The sequence below is a fragment of the Hydra vulgaris genome, chromosome 11 (assembly GCF_038396675.1).
Source record: "Hydra vulgaris chromosome 11, alternate assembly HydraT2T_AEP".
Lineage (NCBI taxonomy): Eukaryota > Metazoa > Cnidaria > Hydrozoa > Anthoathecata > Hydridae > Hydra > Hydra vulgaris.
This window is the reverse complement of record NC_088930.1, coordinates 659,557-674,373: the sequence shown is the minus strand read 5'-3', so window position 1 is coordinate 674,373 and position 14,817 is coordinate 659,557. Positions and strand designations below refer to the sequence as shown.

At 26.4% G+C, this 14,817-nt stretch overlaps 1 protein-coding gene across 1 annotated transcript in view; it reads left to right on the top strand.

The window, feature by feature from the left end:
- LOC136087324 (uncharacterized) overlaps positions 1-14,817 on the top strand; it is a 184,821-nt gene that overhangs the window by 47,238 nt on the left and 122,766 nt on the right. The window contains exon 4 of the mRNA XM_065809750.1: positions 5,798-5,992. Within this exon, the coding sequence (XP_065665822.1) occupies positions 5,798-5,992 (195 nt within the window). The remainder of the gene's footprint in view (positions 1-5,797; positions 5,993-14,817) is intronic.

Here is a 14,817-nt window from a genome sequence, read left to right as displayed (position 1 = left end):
GTGTGTGTGTGTATGTATATACATACACACACACACACACACTCATATATATATACATGTATATGATGTACACACACACAAACACACACACACACACACACCAAGAAACAATGTGTGTATGTGTGACTCACTGCTTATACATATGATGACACCAAAGTGTACAGCAAGTTGCATCATTTGAGTTATCCAGACATAACCTAAATCAACTTCAGATAAATTTTTAATTTTTAAACAATTTGTTAATGGCTCAGATTGGATTCTGACAAGACATTTGGTTTAATGTTAGCTTCATTTTAAAGATGAATATATAACTATATGCGATTAATGCACACTAAAAAAGCATAATAAGCCTGTTTTTTCCAAGTGTTCTTGTGAACTTTTTGTGAGCATAAAAAATCATTTTTACCAGATTTAAAACCATTTAAGAATCCTGCTTTTACGAGAAACTTTACATCAAAAATCACCATACCATTTAAAATGAAATTAAAAATAAAGAGCTTCATGAGACACAAGGCAGCAAATCATAATCTGCATGTGTGGTTCAATATGCATTACTTTTAAGATAAATCTTGTTTGCAGGCGTACAAACTGCTTCATAAAATGTAACATTTTCTTAAAATCATCCTTTACCATCAGATACTTAGTTCAAAAAGTTGGTCTTGATTCCTAAAAGGTTCAAAAGTTAAATCTTTATCTATTGTATGTGTATATTTTGCTTTTTGTATTAAACACAGACAATTTGTAAACAGGGCTCTTGGTGAATTTGTAAACGAGGCTCTGTAAAAACAGTTATTTTTTACTTCTTGCTCCGGCTAATTCCTAAAAACGTTTGATGATAGACAGTAGCGACGGGCCCAGATATAACAGGGGCAATATTAACAATTTCTAATATTATTATATAGCTAAGAAATGCTAAATTTTTCTCGATTATTTTTATTGCTTTAAAAATAATCTTGAGTACTCATAATTGCTTAATTTTGGAGGGAGGGGGGGGGGCAGGGGTTACAACAAAATAGGGGGAGGCGGACTTTTTATTTCAAGTATAGTAAACGGGGAGTGGAGTGTAATAAAAGTTTTAGTGTGACATTTTCTAAACCTCAGAAAAAAAAAAAAATAATAATAATAATTAAACAGAAGTTTGTATTGATAGTAGGGAGAAGAATTTTGTCTCCGAATTTAATAGAAGGGGGTTTCTTTAATAATAGGAACCTTTTCATTCCTTACAAATGGAGAGAGATTTGATTCCCCCTACCTACAAAAATAATTTCTCAGAAGAAAATGAACGGAATTATTTTTTTTAAAAAACGGTTTTTATTATCAATGTATATAAAAAAAAAAATTATTTATAAAATATAAAATAAATATTTTAAAAATGTACTTTAGCAAATTTAATATAAAAATTAAAGCAAATGTAAACCTTTTATTTGAACAGATCCTCAAAAATGTTTTTAATTAAATCGTTTTCGTGGCGGTGCTCCGCAGCATTTTCCGACAGTTCATCTTTACTGGCGTCTAATTTAAGGTTGTTGTTGTTTTCCATACGCCTCTTTATAACACGGCGTTTAATAGCTCCGTTTAAACATAGTGTGGTGTGGAATAAGTTGAGTAGATATTTCCGCATTACTAAAAAATGTTTTCGCAATTCATCCATAAAAACAGCATCCATTTTTAAACTATTATTGCCTTGACATAATTTACCTAATAAAATGTTGAAAGAGCTAACGGTATTTACATTAACTTGCTTGTGTTCATCTTGATTCTCAATCGCACCTGTCTCTACATTTGCACCATTTTCCTTGTGTAACTGGTGCTATTCATCTTGTTGATTTATAATTAATTTTTAACCTTCACAATCAAATAATTTGTCTCCCTCATCTACCGGCTCTGTTTCATAAGTTTTGTTTCCTTGCTTTTACTTCTTCTTGGAGGTGTAACTAGCCCCTAGAGATCTTCCAAATTTCTTGGGCTTGGGGTTAACATCAAAAAATGTATGAAGCTCTTCTCCCAAAGGCTTTTCTAATCAAAATGCTTGAAGCTTTTCTCCCAATAAGGCAAAAACTCTTTATAGAAGCTTTCATCCAAAGTAAGAAGCTTTTCTCCTAAAAGCTTTCCTAATCAAAATACTAGAAACTTTTCTCCCAGTAAACATTATTTCTTTTTCTAACAAAAATGTAGCCTTTCTTCAGAAAGGCAGCTTTGATTTCTGGCATGATATGACCATTGCAATCATCTACAACATAATTTCCATAGTTTTAAAGCGTAAAAATATTGTACCTGTTCGGTAAATTATCTATTGTACTTAGCATATGTTCCAATCAGTAGGACCCTTTAGATGCCTATTGGAACTTCACATTTTTTGTACGATTAAGCTTAACACAATTGTCTTTGCCTTTAAATACAAATTCTGGTTTAAGTGAGATTAGGGTTGTTGCAAACTTGAGTGTAAACAGTATTTTGTTCTCTTAAAAGAGAATAGTTCTCTTTGACGTCCAAAGCAAAACTTAATAAAATTAGTTTGCTAGAAAATTTTCCTTCTTATATGAAAAACTAACCATTAGAAAACGATGACACTGTTTTAGATAAAATTAAAAATAGAGAGCTTTATCAGCCTCATCGCAGGCCACGATACTCAGCCGAGATTCAATATGCATTACTTTTAAAATATACATCCTTACAGGCATACATACTATTAATTAAAAAGCTCCCTTTACCATCAATATCTTTATTAAATAAAGTTCAACAAGGAGTTATCAATTCTATAAAAGCTTTAAAACTTCTACGTGAAAAAGGAAAAATTTCTCCTGATTGTATTATGATGATAGATGAAATGTATTACACAATATCAAGGAGTAAAGTATGCTCGTGCTAACAAAGTAGGTAACTTGTACAAAGGAATTGTCGCATTCATGATTATAGGACTAAAAAATCTATTCCTTTTATTGTTCAAGCAGTTCCAGAAATCACATTCTCTGGAATTAGGTTATTACAAAAATTGCTGACAACTTTAAAAACTTAATAGGTCCTGGGTTTTCTGTGTGTGGTATAGTTACAGACAATCATTTCACTAAGGTTAATGCATTCTCATCATTAGTTACAATTTTTAAGTCTGAATCAAAATATTTTAATATTCACCCACAAAATCATGGAAAAAAGACATTTGTTTTATGATAGTGTGCATTTAGTCAAAAACCTTAGAAATAATTTATTAAATGGTAAAGAATTTGTTTTTCAAGACATTAAATACCATGATGCATATATATCAATATTGATTGTCCATCAGCATATATTAGTTGGGATAATTTATTTAAGATTTACCATAACGATAATGATCTGATAGGTAGAATTGTGCCTCTTGCATTAGCAAGAATACATGAAACTACAAATGCGGCTTAATAAAGCTATTATCCAAATAGAAAAAATGTTTCAAATTTTTTAACTATTTTTAACACTTCGCGGACAATCGCTGATTCTAAACAAAGACTTTTACCAAATATTATTGGCAATGCTATTGTATTAGGAGACAATAAAATAATATTTTACCAAGCTCTGGCTGATTAAATCAATTAGTGGTCTCTTTCACCTGCATTCACCCGCACAACTCAAACTTCATCAGCATTTGTAAATACCTTACGTGTTCAAGCATTGCTTGTTGAGGAGCTCTTGAATGATGGATATGATGGTGATGACAGCTCGTTTACAAAGTGATCCAATTGAGAGACGTGTCTCAAAATAAAGGCAAATGAGGTGGGGGGGGGGGAGATTTCTTGTAAGTTTAAGAGAAGTTTTAAATTCAGAAACAATTTTGTCATGTCGTTCTTTCTTTAATCACGGAGCATAAAAACTTATGGGAAGAAAATCTAATACCAGATATTCATCCTTCCATGACAATACTCGATGAACTGTTTGAAAATCGAATAGAAGAAATTATGGAAAGTTCTCTTGATTATAATAGTCAAGAAGTGGTAACAACTCTAACAGGTTATGTTGCAAAAAAACTGTCGAAAAGGTCTAAATGTGAAAACTGCAAAGCATGTTTGAAAGCTGGAGACATTGATCTTGAAAATTATTCTTATCTATCTCGATTGTCATGTGGAGGACTATTTGTTCCATTTAAACAGCTTGCAGATTTTGTTTCTAGTGTATTTGCTATTTTGGATTTAATTGAGAATGAAATTTCATCTATATCAATTCCAGTCATTAAATCATCAACATATCTGTTACATAAATACGCAACAAAAAGCAAATTTGTTTGTAAAAATCATAAGAGTTGGGGAATTGCGTTTTCAACAAAAATTCTTGGTAATGTATTTTTTAATAACAAACAAAAACTACCAAAGGATTTGGTTTCCAATAATAACTTAAAAACATTTAAAAAAAGGCAAAGAAAAAAGTGAAATCAAAATTGCTAATATGTCAGTTGCATAGCATTTGTTTATACAGTTTAATAAAATTTACCTATTGTTTGATTTCTTTGAGTTTCTTCTTGACATGTTTTTTAAAGCGTACATAGATACATAAATAAATACATAGATATAAATGTATATTGATTTAAAAAATTTCTTTGACAATTCTCCAAATCGGTCTCTTATTTTCCCCCTCACAAATCTAAGATATGCGGCCGTGAATATAGTAGGCCATAGTTACATAGTAATAGGTCCCTATCGATGCCTACTATATTCATGGTGAATATAGTAGGTATCGATAAGGAGAGGCGTGGCAGTGCGTGGACGGTCAACAATCCAGAGCCCAAATAGTATTTTATAACATATAACATATTTTTTTATAACATATCAAAAAATACTACAATTACACAAATAACCTATGGTCTCTAAAATTACTACTAAAAAAATTTGTTTTAAACATAAACAATTTTACGAGCGTATATTAAACCAAAAACTAAATCTAGCCTAAAGTTAACTTTAAAACAAACTAGATGTTAGACTTTATGTATTTACATTTTGTTAATGGTTTTATATCTTCATTACAAAAAAGCCATGTAGTAATATATTCATGTGTATCAAATGCAGTATTTATCTGTTTTTGAATGCTTTATATTTTATTATATATGAATTAAAATTTTTTAGCAAATTAAGTATATAAATATCACAATTAAAATAAAGCGATTTCTTGATGCAAGACCATTTGGTCTTCTACAGGTTATCCTGCGTTAAAAAGCTATATTATTATTTCCTGCATTTCAACTATAGATCAAATCAGGGTTTGTTTAACTGATTAAGAATTTATTTATGTTATATTAGTTTTTAGAAAAACGATTTATCTTTTTTTTTTTTAATTTCTTTTTTTTTCGCCGTGTAAATATACAATCTTTAAGATACCAAATAAATAAATAAAAATATAGCAGGGCGAGAAGAAGACTTGTATGAGTCACCGCCATGCACCTTGATTAATTTCAAAAATATAAAGTTTTCTATAAAAAATCATACACTCACTAAACAAAATTAAAAAAAAATGAAAGAGTTGCAATAATAACTAAAGTATTTATTTTATTACAAAAAAGTAATGAGTTATTGACTTAAACATAATTATGTAAGATTAAACATTGAATTATTATGCACAACTTAAGTTTTTATATTAAACTTCAAGCACAAAGCAAATCAAGACAAAAACAAAAGTTCATATAAAACAGAACACACATGTACTTTACAAATATGATTGAATAATCATATTCTGTCTCTATTTTGCAGCCTCAGTGTTTTAAGTTCGTTTTAAGTATTTTATTCCATACCTTCGGTCCTCTAATAACGTTATTTATTCTATCAAGTGTTTATTTTGTTAGGCGCAATTGAGTCTGTTGGTGGAGGAGCAATCACTTTATATAATGGTATAGCTAATAATAAATGGCAAGATATTGTAGTTGGTGCACTTGGTATTATTGGTGGAATTGCTGTATTTGCGGGTCCATATGGCGTGGTCCTTTCATCCGTACTGAAAGTAGTATCAAGTTTGTTTGGATTAATTTCAAATGATGAAAGTATATCATTTTTTTTTTTTTTATGGTATTAAAATCTAAGATAAAATGTAAAATATATTCAACATTTAAAATTTGATAAAATTTTAAAAGTTGAAATTTTTATAGAATATTAAAGTTTGGATATTTTATATACTGAATTTATTTACTAAATATTTTTGTTAAAATTATTTTTGAAATAATGGAAAAATTAATGAGTTATTCCAGGTCAACTATGAAAGTTGGTTTAACGTTAAATAATTTATTTTTGTTAAAAATTTGTACTGATAAAAAAACACAATGAATAAATTATCCAGATGGAGTTTTGAGACCTAGTTCAAACTTTTAATACTTTCGAGGCCAACTTTTAGGCCGGTTAAACTCAAACACTTAAAATTATTAATTCTGTTCAAATTCTTCTTACACTTGATTCTAAATACATAATATATACGAGACGCATAAAAATATTATGCAGCGCATAAAGGCGCATAAAAATATTATGCAATTGATTATTTGTTTTTAACGATTAAAATCCAAAATGTTATTAAATACTAGCATTTAGTCATTGTTCACGTTAAATTTACAAAGTTTAAATTTCTATCCGTTTTATAGATATGGACAAAAAGTTCCCACATCTTCTTTATATGGTATATAAGTTACCCCACCCGTTGTAATAAACACGTGCAAGTACATCCATACAAAAAAAGTTCTAAATATCAAATTTAAACGAGTATATATTTATCTGTAAAATTTTTTTTTAAAAATTTTGCAGTATTTATGTATAATTTGGTTAAAAGTTTTCCAACTTTTTCGAATATTGTTATAATTCGTAAACTTTCTCTTAATTATATTTATTTTAAAGAAGATTGTGTCGCGACTATCGTAGAACCTTTTAAAAACCTGTTAATTTATCATCTTGAACTCGGACTTTTACAATTTGTAATAATCGCTTTAGCTTTTGAAAAGGTTGTTGTTGTTCAATATAATTTTATTATCTCTAAACGCTTAGCTATAAATTATGCAGTTTTGTTGATGAGGGGTTAAGTGAATTTTAATGTAACATAGCAGTTGTATCTGTCGATACAACTGCATTGTTCCATGGATTATTATATTACATTCAGGTCCATGATTTTTTCAATAGAATTAGCAGAATAGTTAAAGGTAAACCTGATTTTGGTGGATAGCATTTATAAATTATAAACTTGCATCATTTTCTCTTCTTGGGCCTTTAGCCCATGAAGAATTAAAAAAATTTCAACTATAAATCTTTTAGAGAAGGATATTTGCTCTAAAAATTTGTCAAAGAGTTTCTCATCAATCCTCCTCATAATCAAATCAGCATAGTAATAAGTGATGGGGCATTACCATGGTTGATTATGTTATTTTTTTATTATTATTATTTTTTATTTTTATTTATTTGAACTTTCATGCCATACTTTTCTATACAATGCTCTTATATTCGAAGATATTGTTGGCTTAGCATAGGTTTTTTTATGTTATTTAAGGTGCTCTTTTAAAAAAAGTTGAACTTTTGCCTTTAAATCTCCCGAATAGACTCATATTAGAAAAAGCTAAGTTGTAACGGGCATTCTGTTTTAAATTGTTTTTCTAAATGAACAAATAGTTTGGACAGAGTTTATTATTCTAATGAAAAAATAAAGTTTCAAAATGTATTAGATTATCATATAAAAAATTTTTTCTAAATTTTAAAAGTAATGTAAAAATTACGATTCTGTTTATATGTTCATTGTTTTACGTCCCTGTTTATGAAGGTGAACTTCATAAATAAGAAGTATTTTCGTTTGAGAGTTTTAACATTGGAAATAGTTTTAAAAAAGGTTCATTTTTATGGCAATAGAAAACATGCTGATCAAATTTATCTGAACCAATACCTGTTCTGCATTCATCTTAGGTTACTAGTTTTACCAATGTATATTGTTTTTTCATCACATCCATTACATGGTAAAAATAAATAATATTTTTGGTATTACATCACACTAACATTTGGTATTACATGACACTTTAACAGCAAACTAACTTTAATTGGTTTTAGTAAAACAACGAAATTATTATCCATGTATCTTTTGAAATTGTTTTGAATGTTTTCGAATTCAATTGTGTTGGAGAAATTTGGCAAAACTTAAGGAAATATTTTCACTTCTTCAAGATATCTTACTACTAAATATGCATAAGGTGGAGACATTTTTGTTTCAATAGCTGTTCCGATTAATAGATTAAAAATCTCATTATAGAAAAAAAAAATATTGTTCTTTAAAATAAAATTCATGTTTTCTAAAATAAAAGATTTCGAATATCTGATAGGTATATCATCATGTCATTTACATATCCAAAATTCAACTGCTTCTAAACTCAATTCATGACCTAATAACTGATTTTAATAAATTGTCTAAAACTGTCTGTTTTAGACAATTTATTAAAATAAGTTTTTGAAAATACTTCTATTGTACTATTACAACATCAACGAAAAATATTTTAAGACACATAAATACATCAAGTTTTAATAGGAAACCAGTTTTTATCAACGATGAATGCAAGGTTTTAAAATGCATATCAAAACGTTGTAAGTTATGTGCCATGTATCTTCAGTTTGTTAACCTTTTTTCCACATCATCTGGTAAAGTATGGAACATTGACAAAATGAACATAAACACAGAAAAGTAACTTTCACATCATCATGGTCCAATGTATCAAAGTCTTTAGAGAAGTCAATGAAAACCCCAATAAGTATACTGGTGGTAGTTAAAATTTTTTTAACTATCTTTAACTAATTTATTTAGTGCTATTTACGTGGAGTTCTCTTTGATAAATTTATATCAATTATTAATATGAACGATGTGATTTGAAATATGTTTGTAAGATTTATAATGCATTATTTACTCTATAATTTAAAAAAATGTGGAGTATTGAAATAGGTTTATAGTTAGATAATTTATATAACATAATATCTCCTAGTCAGCACCGTTTCCTCAATAAACGTTCAACATGTACGAATCTTTTAGAATCTACTAACGATTGAGTACCGCACTTGACAATCATCTGATTACAGATGTAATATATGTCGACTTCCGAAGGCGTTTGATTCCGTATCTCATTCAAAATTAATATTTAAACTTTCATTATACAATATTCGTGGTAACCTTTTAAAGTGGATCACTGCATTTCTCACAGACAGATCTCAGCAGGTAAAGATTAGTAGTGCTTTATCAGATCCAATTCGAATTGTAAGTGGTGTACCTAAGGGTAGTGGGCTAGGAGCAAATTTGTTCTTATTATTTATAAATAACTTATCTTCTGTAGTAAACAATCTTGAATGTACAGTAAAACTTTTTGCTGATGATTTAAAGTTATACAGTTCGTATCGCGATATAAATCATAGCCACGATTTAACTGTTGCTCTTGATAGAATACTTATTTGGTCGGATACTTGGCAATTGCCAACTGCCAGAAAGAAATATTTTGCACACAGAATAGCACTTTTTCCATTGCATAGTATTAGTTTTAATTACAAGTTAGGTGATTGTATTTTAGATTGGTCATCTAACCCAAAAGATCTTGGAGTAATTATGGACTCCCGCCAAAACTACAAAAAACACAATGCCAGAGTCATTCATGTAGCAAATACTAGAGCATACCTAATCTTAAAATGCTTTAAAACTCGCAATCGTATTATATTAGTACGTGCATTTACCACTTATATAAGACCAATTATTGAATATTGCTCTCGAGTTTGGTCGCCACACCAAACTATGTTAAATAAATCTATTGTAAATATTCAAAAACGATTCACAAAAAAAATTGCTAATATTAGTTGTTTAAGCTATTCTAGCTTACAGTTGCTTGGTTTGGATTCTCTGAAACTCAGACGTTTAAAACATGATTTAGTCATATGTTTCAAAATTTTGCATAATTTGGTTTGCATAGTTAAAAACTTGTTTTTCGAAATTAACAATAATAATTATACCCGTGGTCATACTTTAAGGATTCGAAAGCAACGATGTCAACTCAACATTCGCAATTTTTTTTTTCTCAACGAGTTGTAAATATCTGGAATAATCTGACATCAGAAGCTGTAAATGCTGATAACATTTGTATTTTTAGAAATAAATTAAAATTGTGCAGTTTCGATAAACATTGTGTCTAAAAAGTAAATGAATGAAATCTTGAATGTTTCTATTATAAACTATATTTGTTCCTATGAACTTTGTTTTCTTATTTAAAGGCATACTGTCAGTGTCTATTTATTGGACCTGTATGCCCCTTAGAACATGTACTTTTTTTTTTTTAACTTGTTCTAATAAATCTTTATTTATTTATTATTTATTTATTTTGAAATATCACTCTATTTAAATATTTAACCGCTCTTTCTAGTTTGAAACGGTCAAGTTAAAATCTTTTATTAAATGAAAGCTCAAATATAATAATTAAGGGGTATTTAATAATATGAAAAATTTCTTTGAATACTCTAGGACTTATATAATCAAAACCTGTAAATTTTGTTTGGTATTTTTGTAATAAAACCAAACCAAAGTCCTTTGGGAGATACCTCAAGCTCATCAATTACACAGTCTACTTCCCTCAGATATGATTACAAAATTTGTTTTCCGGAAATGCTTCGTTTTTTAGGTTCTTACCAACCTTTTGAAAAAAGTTATTAAAGTAGTCAGCAATATCTTTTTGCTCATTAATTATGGATATATTATCATTAGTATATAAACATTTTGGTAAAATATTGCCATGAGCCTTTTTTACTTTTCCTATCACTTCATTCTCATCGTTAAAAATAAAATATATATATATTATATATACATATATATATATATATATATATATTTATATATATATATATATATATATATATATATATATATATATATATATATATATATATATATATATATATATATATATATACATATATATATATAAATTATAAATATATATATATATATAAAATATATATATATATATATTTACATATATTCTTATATATATATATATGTATATATATATATATATATATATGCATACATATATATATATATATATATATATATATATATATATATATATATATATATATATATATATATATATATATATATATATATGTATATATATATATATATATATATATGTATATATATATATATATATACTTATATATATATACATTTATACATATATAAATTTATATATATATATTTATATATGTATATATATATATCATATATATATATAATATGTATATATATATATATATATATATAAAATATATTTATGTATATATATATATATATTATAAATATATATATATATAATATTTATATATATTTACATATATTTACATATATACATATACAAATTTATATATATATATATACATATATATATTTATATATGTATATATATATCATACATATATATATATATATATATATATATATATATATATATATATATATATATATATATATATATATATATATATATATATATATATATATATATGTATATATATATATATATATATATATATATATATATATATATATATATATATATATATATATATATATATATATATATATATATATATGTATATTGAAAAAAGTTATTAAAGTAGTCAGCAATATCTTTTTGCTCATTAATTATGGATATATTATCATTAGTATATAAACATTTTGGTAAAATATTGCCATGAGCCTTTTTTACTTTTCCTATCACTTCATTCTCGTCGTTAAAAATAAAATATATATATTATATATATATTATATATCATACATATATATATATATATATATATATATATATATATATATATATATATATATATATATATATATATATATATATATATATATATATATATATATATATATATATATATATATATATATATATATATATAAATATGATGTTTCGTCAACCTTCAATCTTGTCAAGAATGGCTTTCACTTTTCCACACTTTCTCACCACACTATAAAACTTATTAAACCTATTAAAACTTCTCCCCGTTATATAAATATGGCCAAAGATCCCATATCCCCTTTTATTCCTTCCACCCGTTGTACTAAATACACGAGAAATATTTTGTAAATAATACAATGCAAAAATAGTTTGTAAAATCTATTTAAAATTTTTTTGCTCTGAACCATTCAAAAAACTTTTTCTGACTTTTAAGTTTTTTCCACATAATTCTTTTTTATTTTTTCTGGACATAAAATAGCTGTAGTCGTCAGCAAATAATAATACTAACAATATTAAATTAAATTATGATTAATTATAATTTAACATATTAAAGCGTAACCACTAAAGAATTTTGAACTTGATAAAGAGAGCATTAATAATACCTTGAAACATTTACTACGCCATCATCCATGGCCATCAGCAAGTTGTATTATTAAAAAAGTTTAATTTTACTTAAATATCGTTAAGCAATTAAATATTTTTTTTTTCGTTTTCCAAATCTGCCTCGATGTTAAGATTACTCAAATACAACTATGAAAAAGAAATTTATTGTTTTATGAAAGATGGAGATGAGATTTTATTATCTACATAATACACATATTGTACACATTTAATCAAATAAGAAAACTCGTTGTAGCAGTTATTTACTGTGTTGCTATTGACATAATTGATTCCGGTTGCCTCGTGTATTTTAACGACCTTTAAAACTTTTTTAAATTTTAAAGTGGTTAGTTTTTAATTTTTTATTTCATTTTTATTATGACCTAAATATTTATTAAAAACTCATTTACACTAAAAATTGCATTCATTATTAAATTTTTTTCTTAAATTGGTTAATTGTTCTTAGAGTTTTTGACATGTTTTGGTTAAAAAAACTGCGTAAGCAATAAACGGTATTAACTTCTGTTTGATCAGATCTAAAGCAAATAAGTTTTTCTCGTTTTTATTTTTTGTAAAAATTTTCTCGTTCTTATTTTTGTAAAAATATATACTGGTTTTTAGACTTTGTAACCGACTTCTTAAATAATTATTGAAGAACAGATCTATTATAATAGATCTGTTCCCAGTCCAGTTGCCGAAAACTTATTGTATTGCATTCTGGTACCGCTTAAGGGGTAATAGTGATTGTTTGCACTTTTATTAAACGCTTTTGGCTGTAAATTGCTTTCAAATAATGTCTCTGCTTTATTATTCAAATGATTTAGAAGAAAATTAGTTTGATAAAAATTTTTGTGCTAGTCATAAAAATTTAGCTTTAGTTTTAAAAGCAAAGAAATGTTTTTCCAAACAAATAACAAACACTATGAATGAAGATAACTTTATAAAACTTTTTCTCAAAAAAAAACTAAATAATCAAACCGGAAACAAAGCAACTTTAGCAAAGAATGCTTAATATGCTTATTGTATGAACTTGCAAGTTCAAGTGCAATGTGCTCAGGATGAAGAAAATGAATTTAAAAATAAAAAGTTGAAAAAAGAAAAACTTCATCAAAATTAATTGTAGACCCAAAGAAAAAGAAAAGTTTTTTAGTGGTGCTAAAAGTTTATTTGAATCAGAGCATCTTCCCAATATTCGGTATCACAATATCAACTCTGACTCGTATTGTATTGCAACCTTGCAGCCTATTGTTTACCTAAACAAATAAGCAACAAACCTGTTTATAATGTTTAGGTATTGATTAACAAAAAGCATGGTAAAATAAAATCTGCAGATTGTGATTGTGCAACTGGGTATGTTTATTAAAATTTATTTCAAAACAATACATTTTTGCTAAATTAAAGTTTTTGACAATTTTTTGGTTTTATTTCAGTCTGAATAACTAACTTTATTTTATTGATAAATAAATATTATTTCAAATCTTTGTTATGAAGCTTAGTTTAAAGAAAAACTTATTTCTGCAAATGTTTTTAAATTTTGAAACTTTTTATATTCATAGAAAGATTTTAATGTTTTGATTATTAAATTGATTTTTTTATTTGTTTTCTGCAATTTTTACTTTTAAAAAATTTACTATTTTAACTTTAGAATCTCTGGTTGCTGTAAACATGTTGGTGTACTTTTATGGTATGATGAACATAGTTTAAAGAATGGTGACAATAAAACATGTACATCAAAACCTCACAAATGACTCAAACGATCAAAAAAAGTTCAAAAACTCTATGGATCATCAACATTAAGTGAAATTGAAATAGTAAAACCTCTATTAAAAGATACCTTAGATTTTACAAAAAAAAAAAACTTTCAAATTGTTTAAATTTTGATCCAAGAGCCACAAATCAACGAGAAGTTTCCATGACAAAGGAAGATTCTTTAGCACAAATAACAAATTATAATTGTGGGCATGTCATGCTTATGCAAACAAAAAATGTTATTCTTATACCTGATGTTTCCAATGTTGCTCAAGAAATAGAAGTTATTACTTTCTTGCATCCATCTCTCCCTAAATCACCTTATGAAGTTGTAACTCATTTAGATTGTAAGATTACATATAAAGTTTTATTGATGCAGTAAGCTATAAATTTTGACGAAATTTCTGAACTAGAACACTTAACAAGAAAGATGTCATTTAATAATGATTGGCATAAACACCACAAAGGCCGAGTTACTGCATCAAAAGTTTATAGTATTGTTTGTAGAGTAAATAATGATCAAGGATTTTATGTCTAGAAAAAATAACATCCATTATTATTGGCGTATTATGTAAGTCAAAAGGTTTTAAAACGAAAGCTACTTCCTGGGTATTACGTCATGAAAAAGATGTACTTAAAGAATACTTAAGAGAAAGAAAAAAAAATCATAGATTTATGAAAGTGACTGAGTGTAATTTATTGGTAAGTAAAGATTTACCAATAGTTAGTGC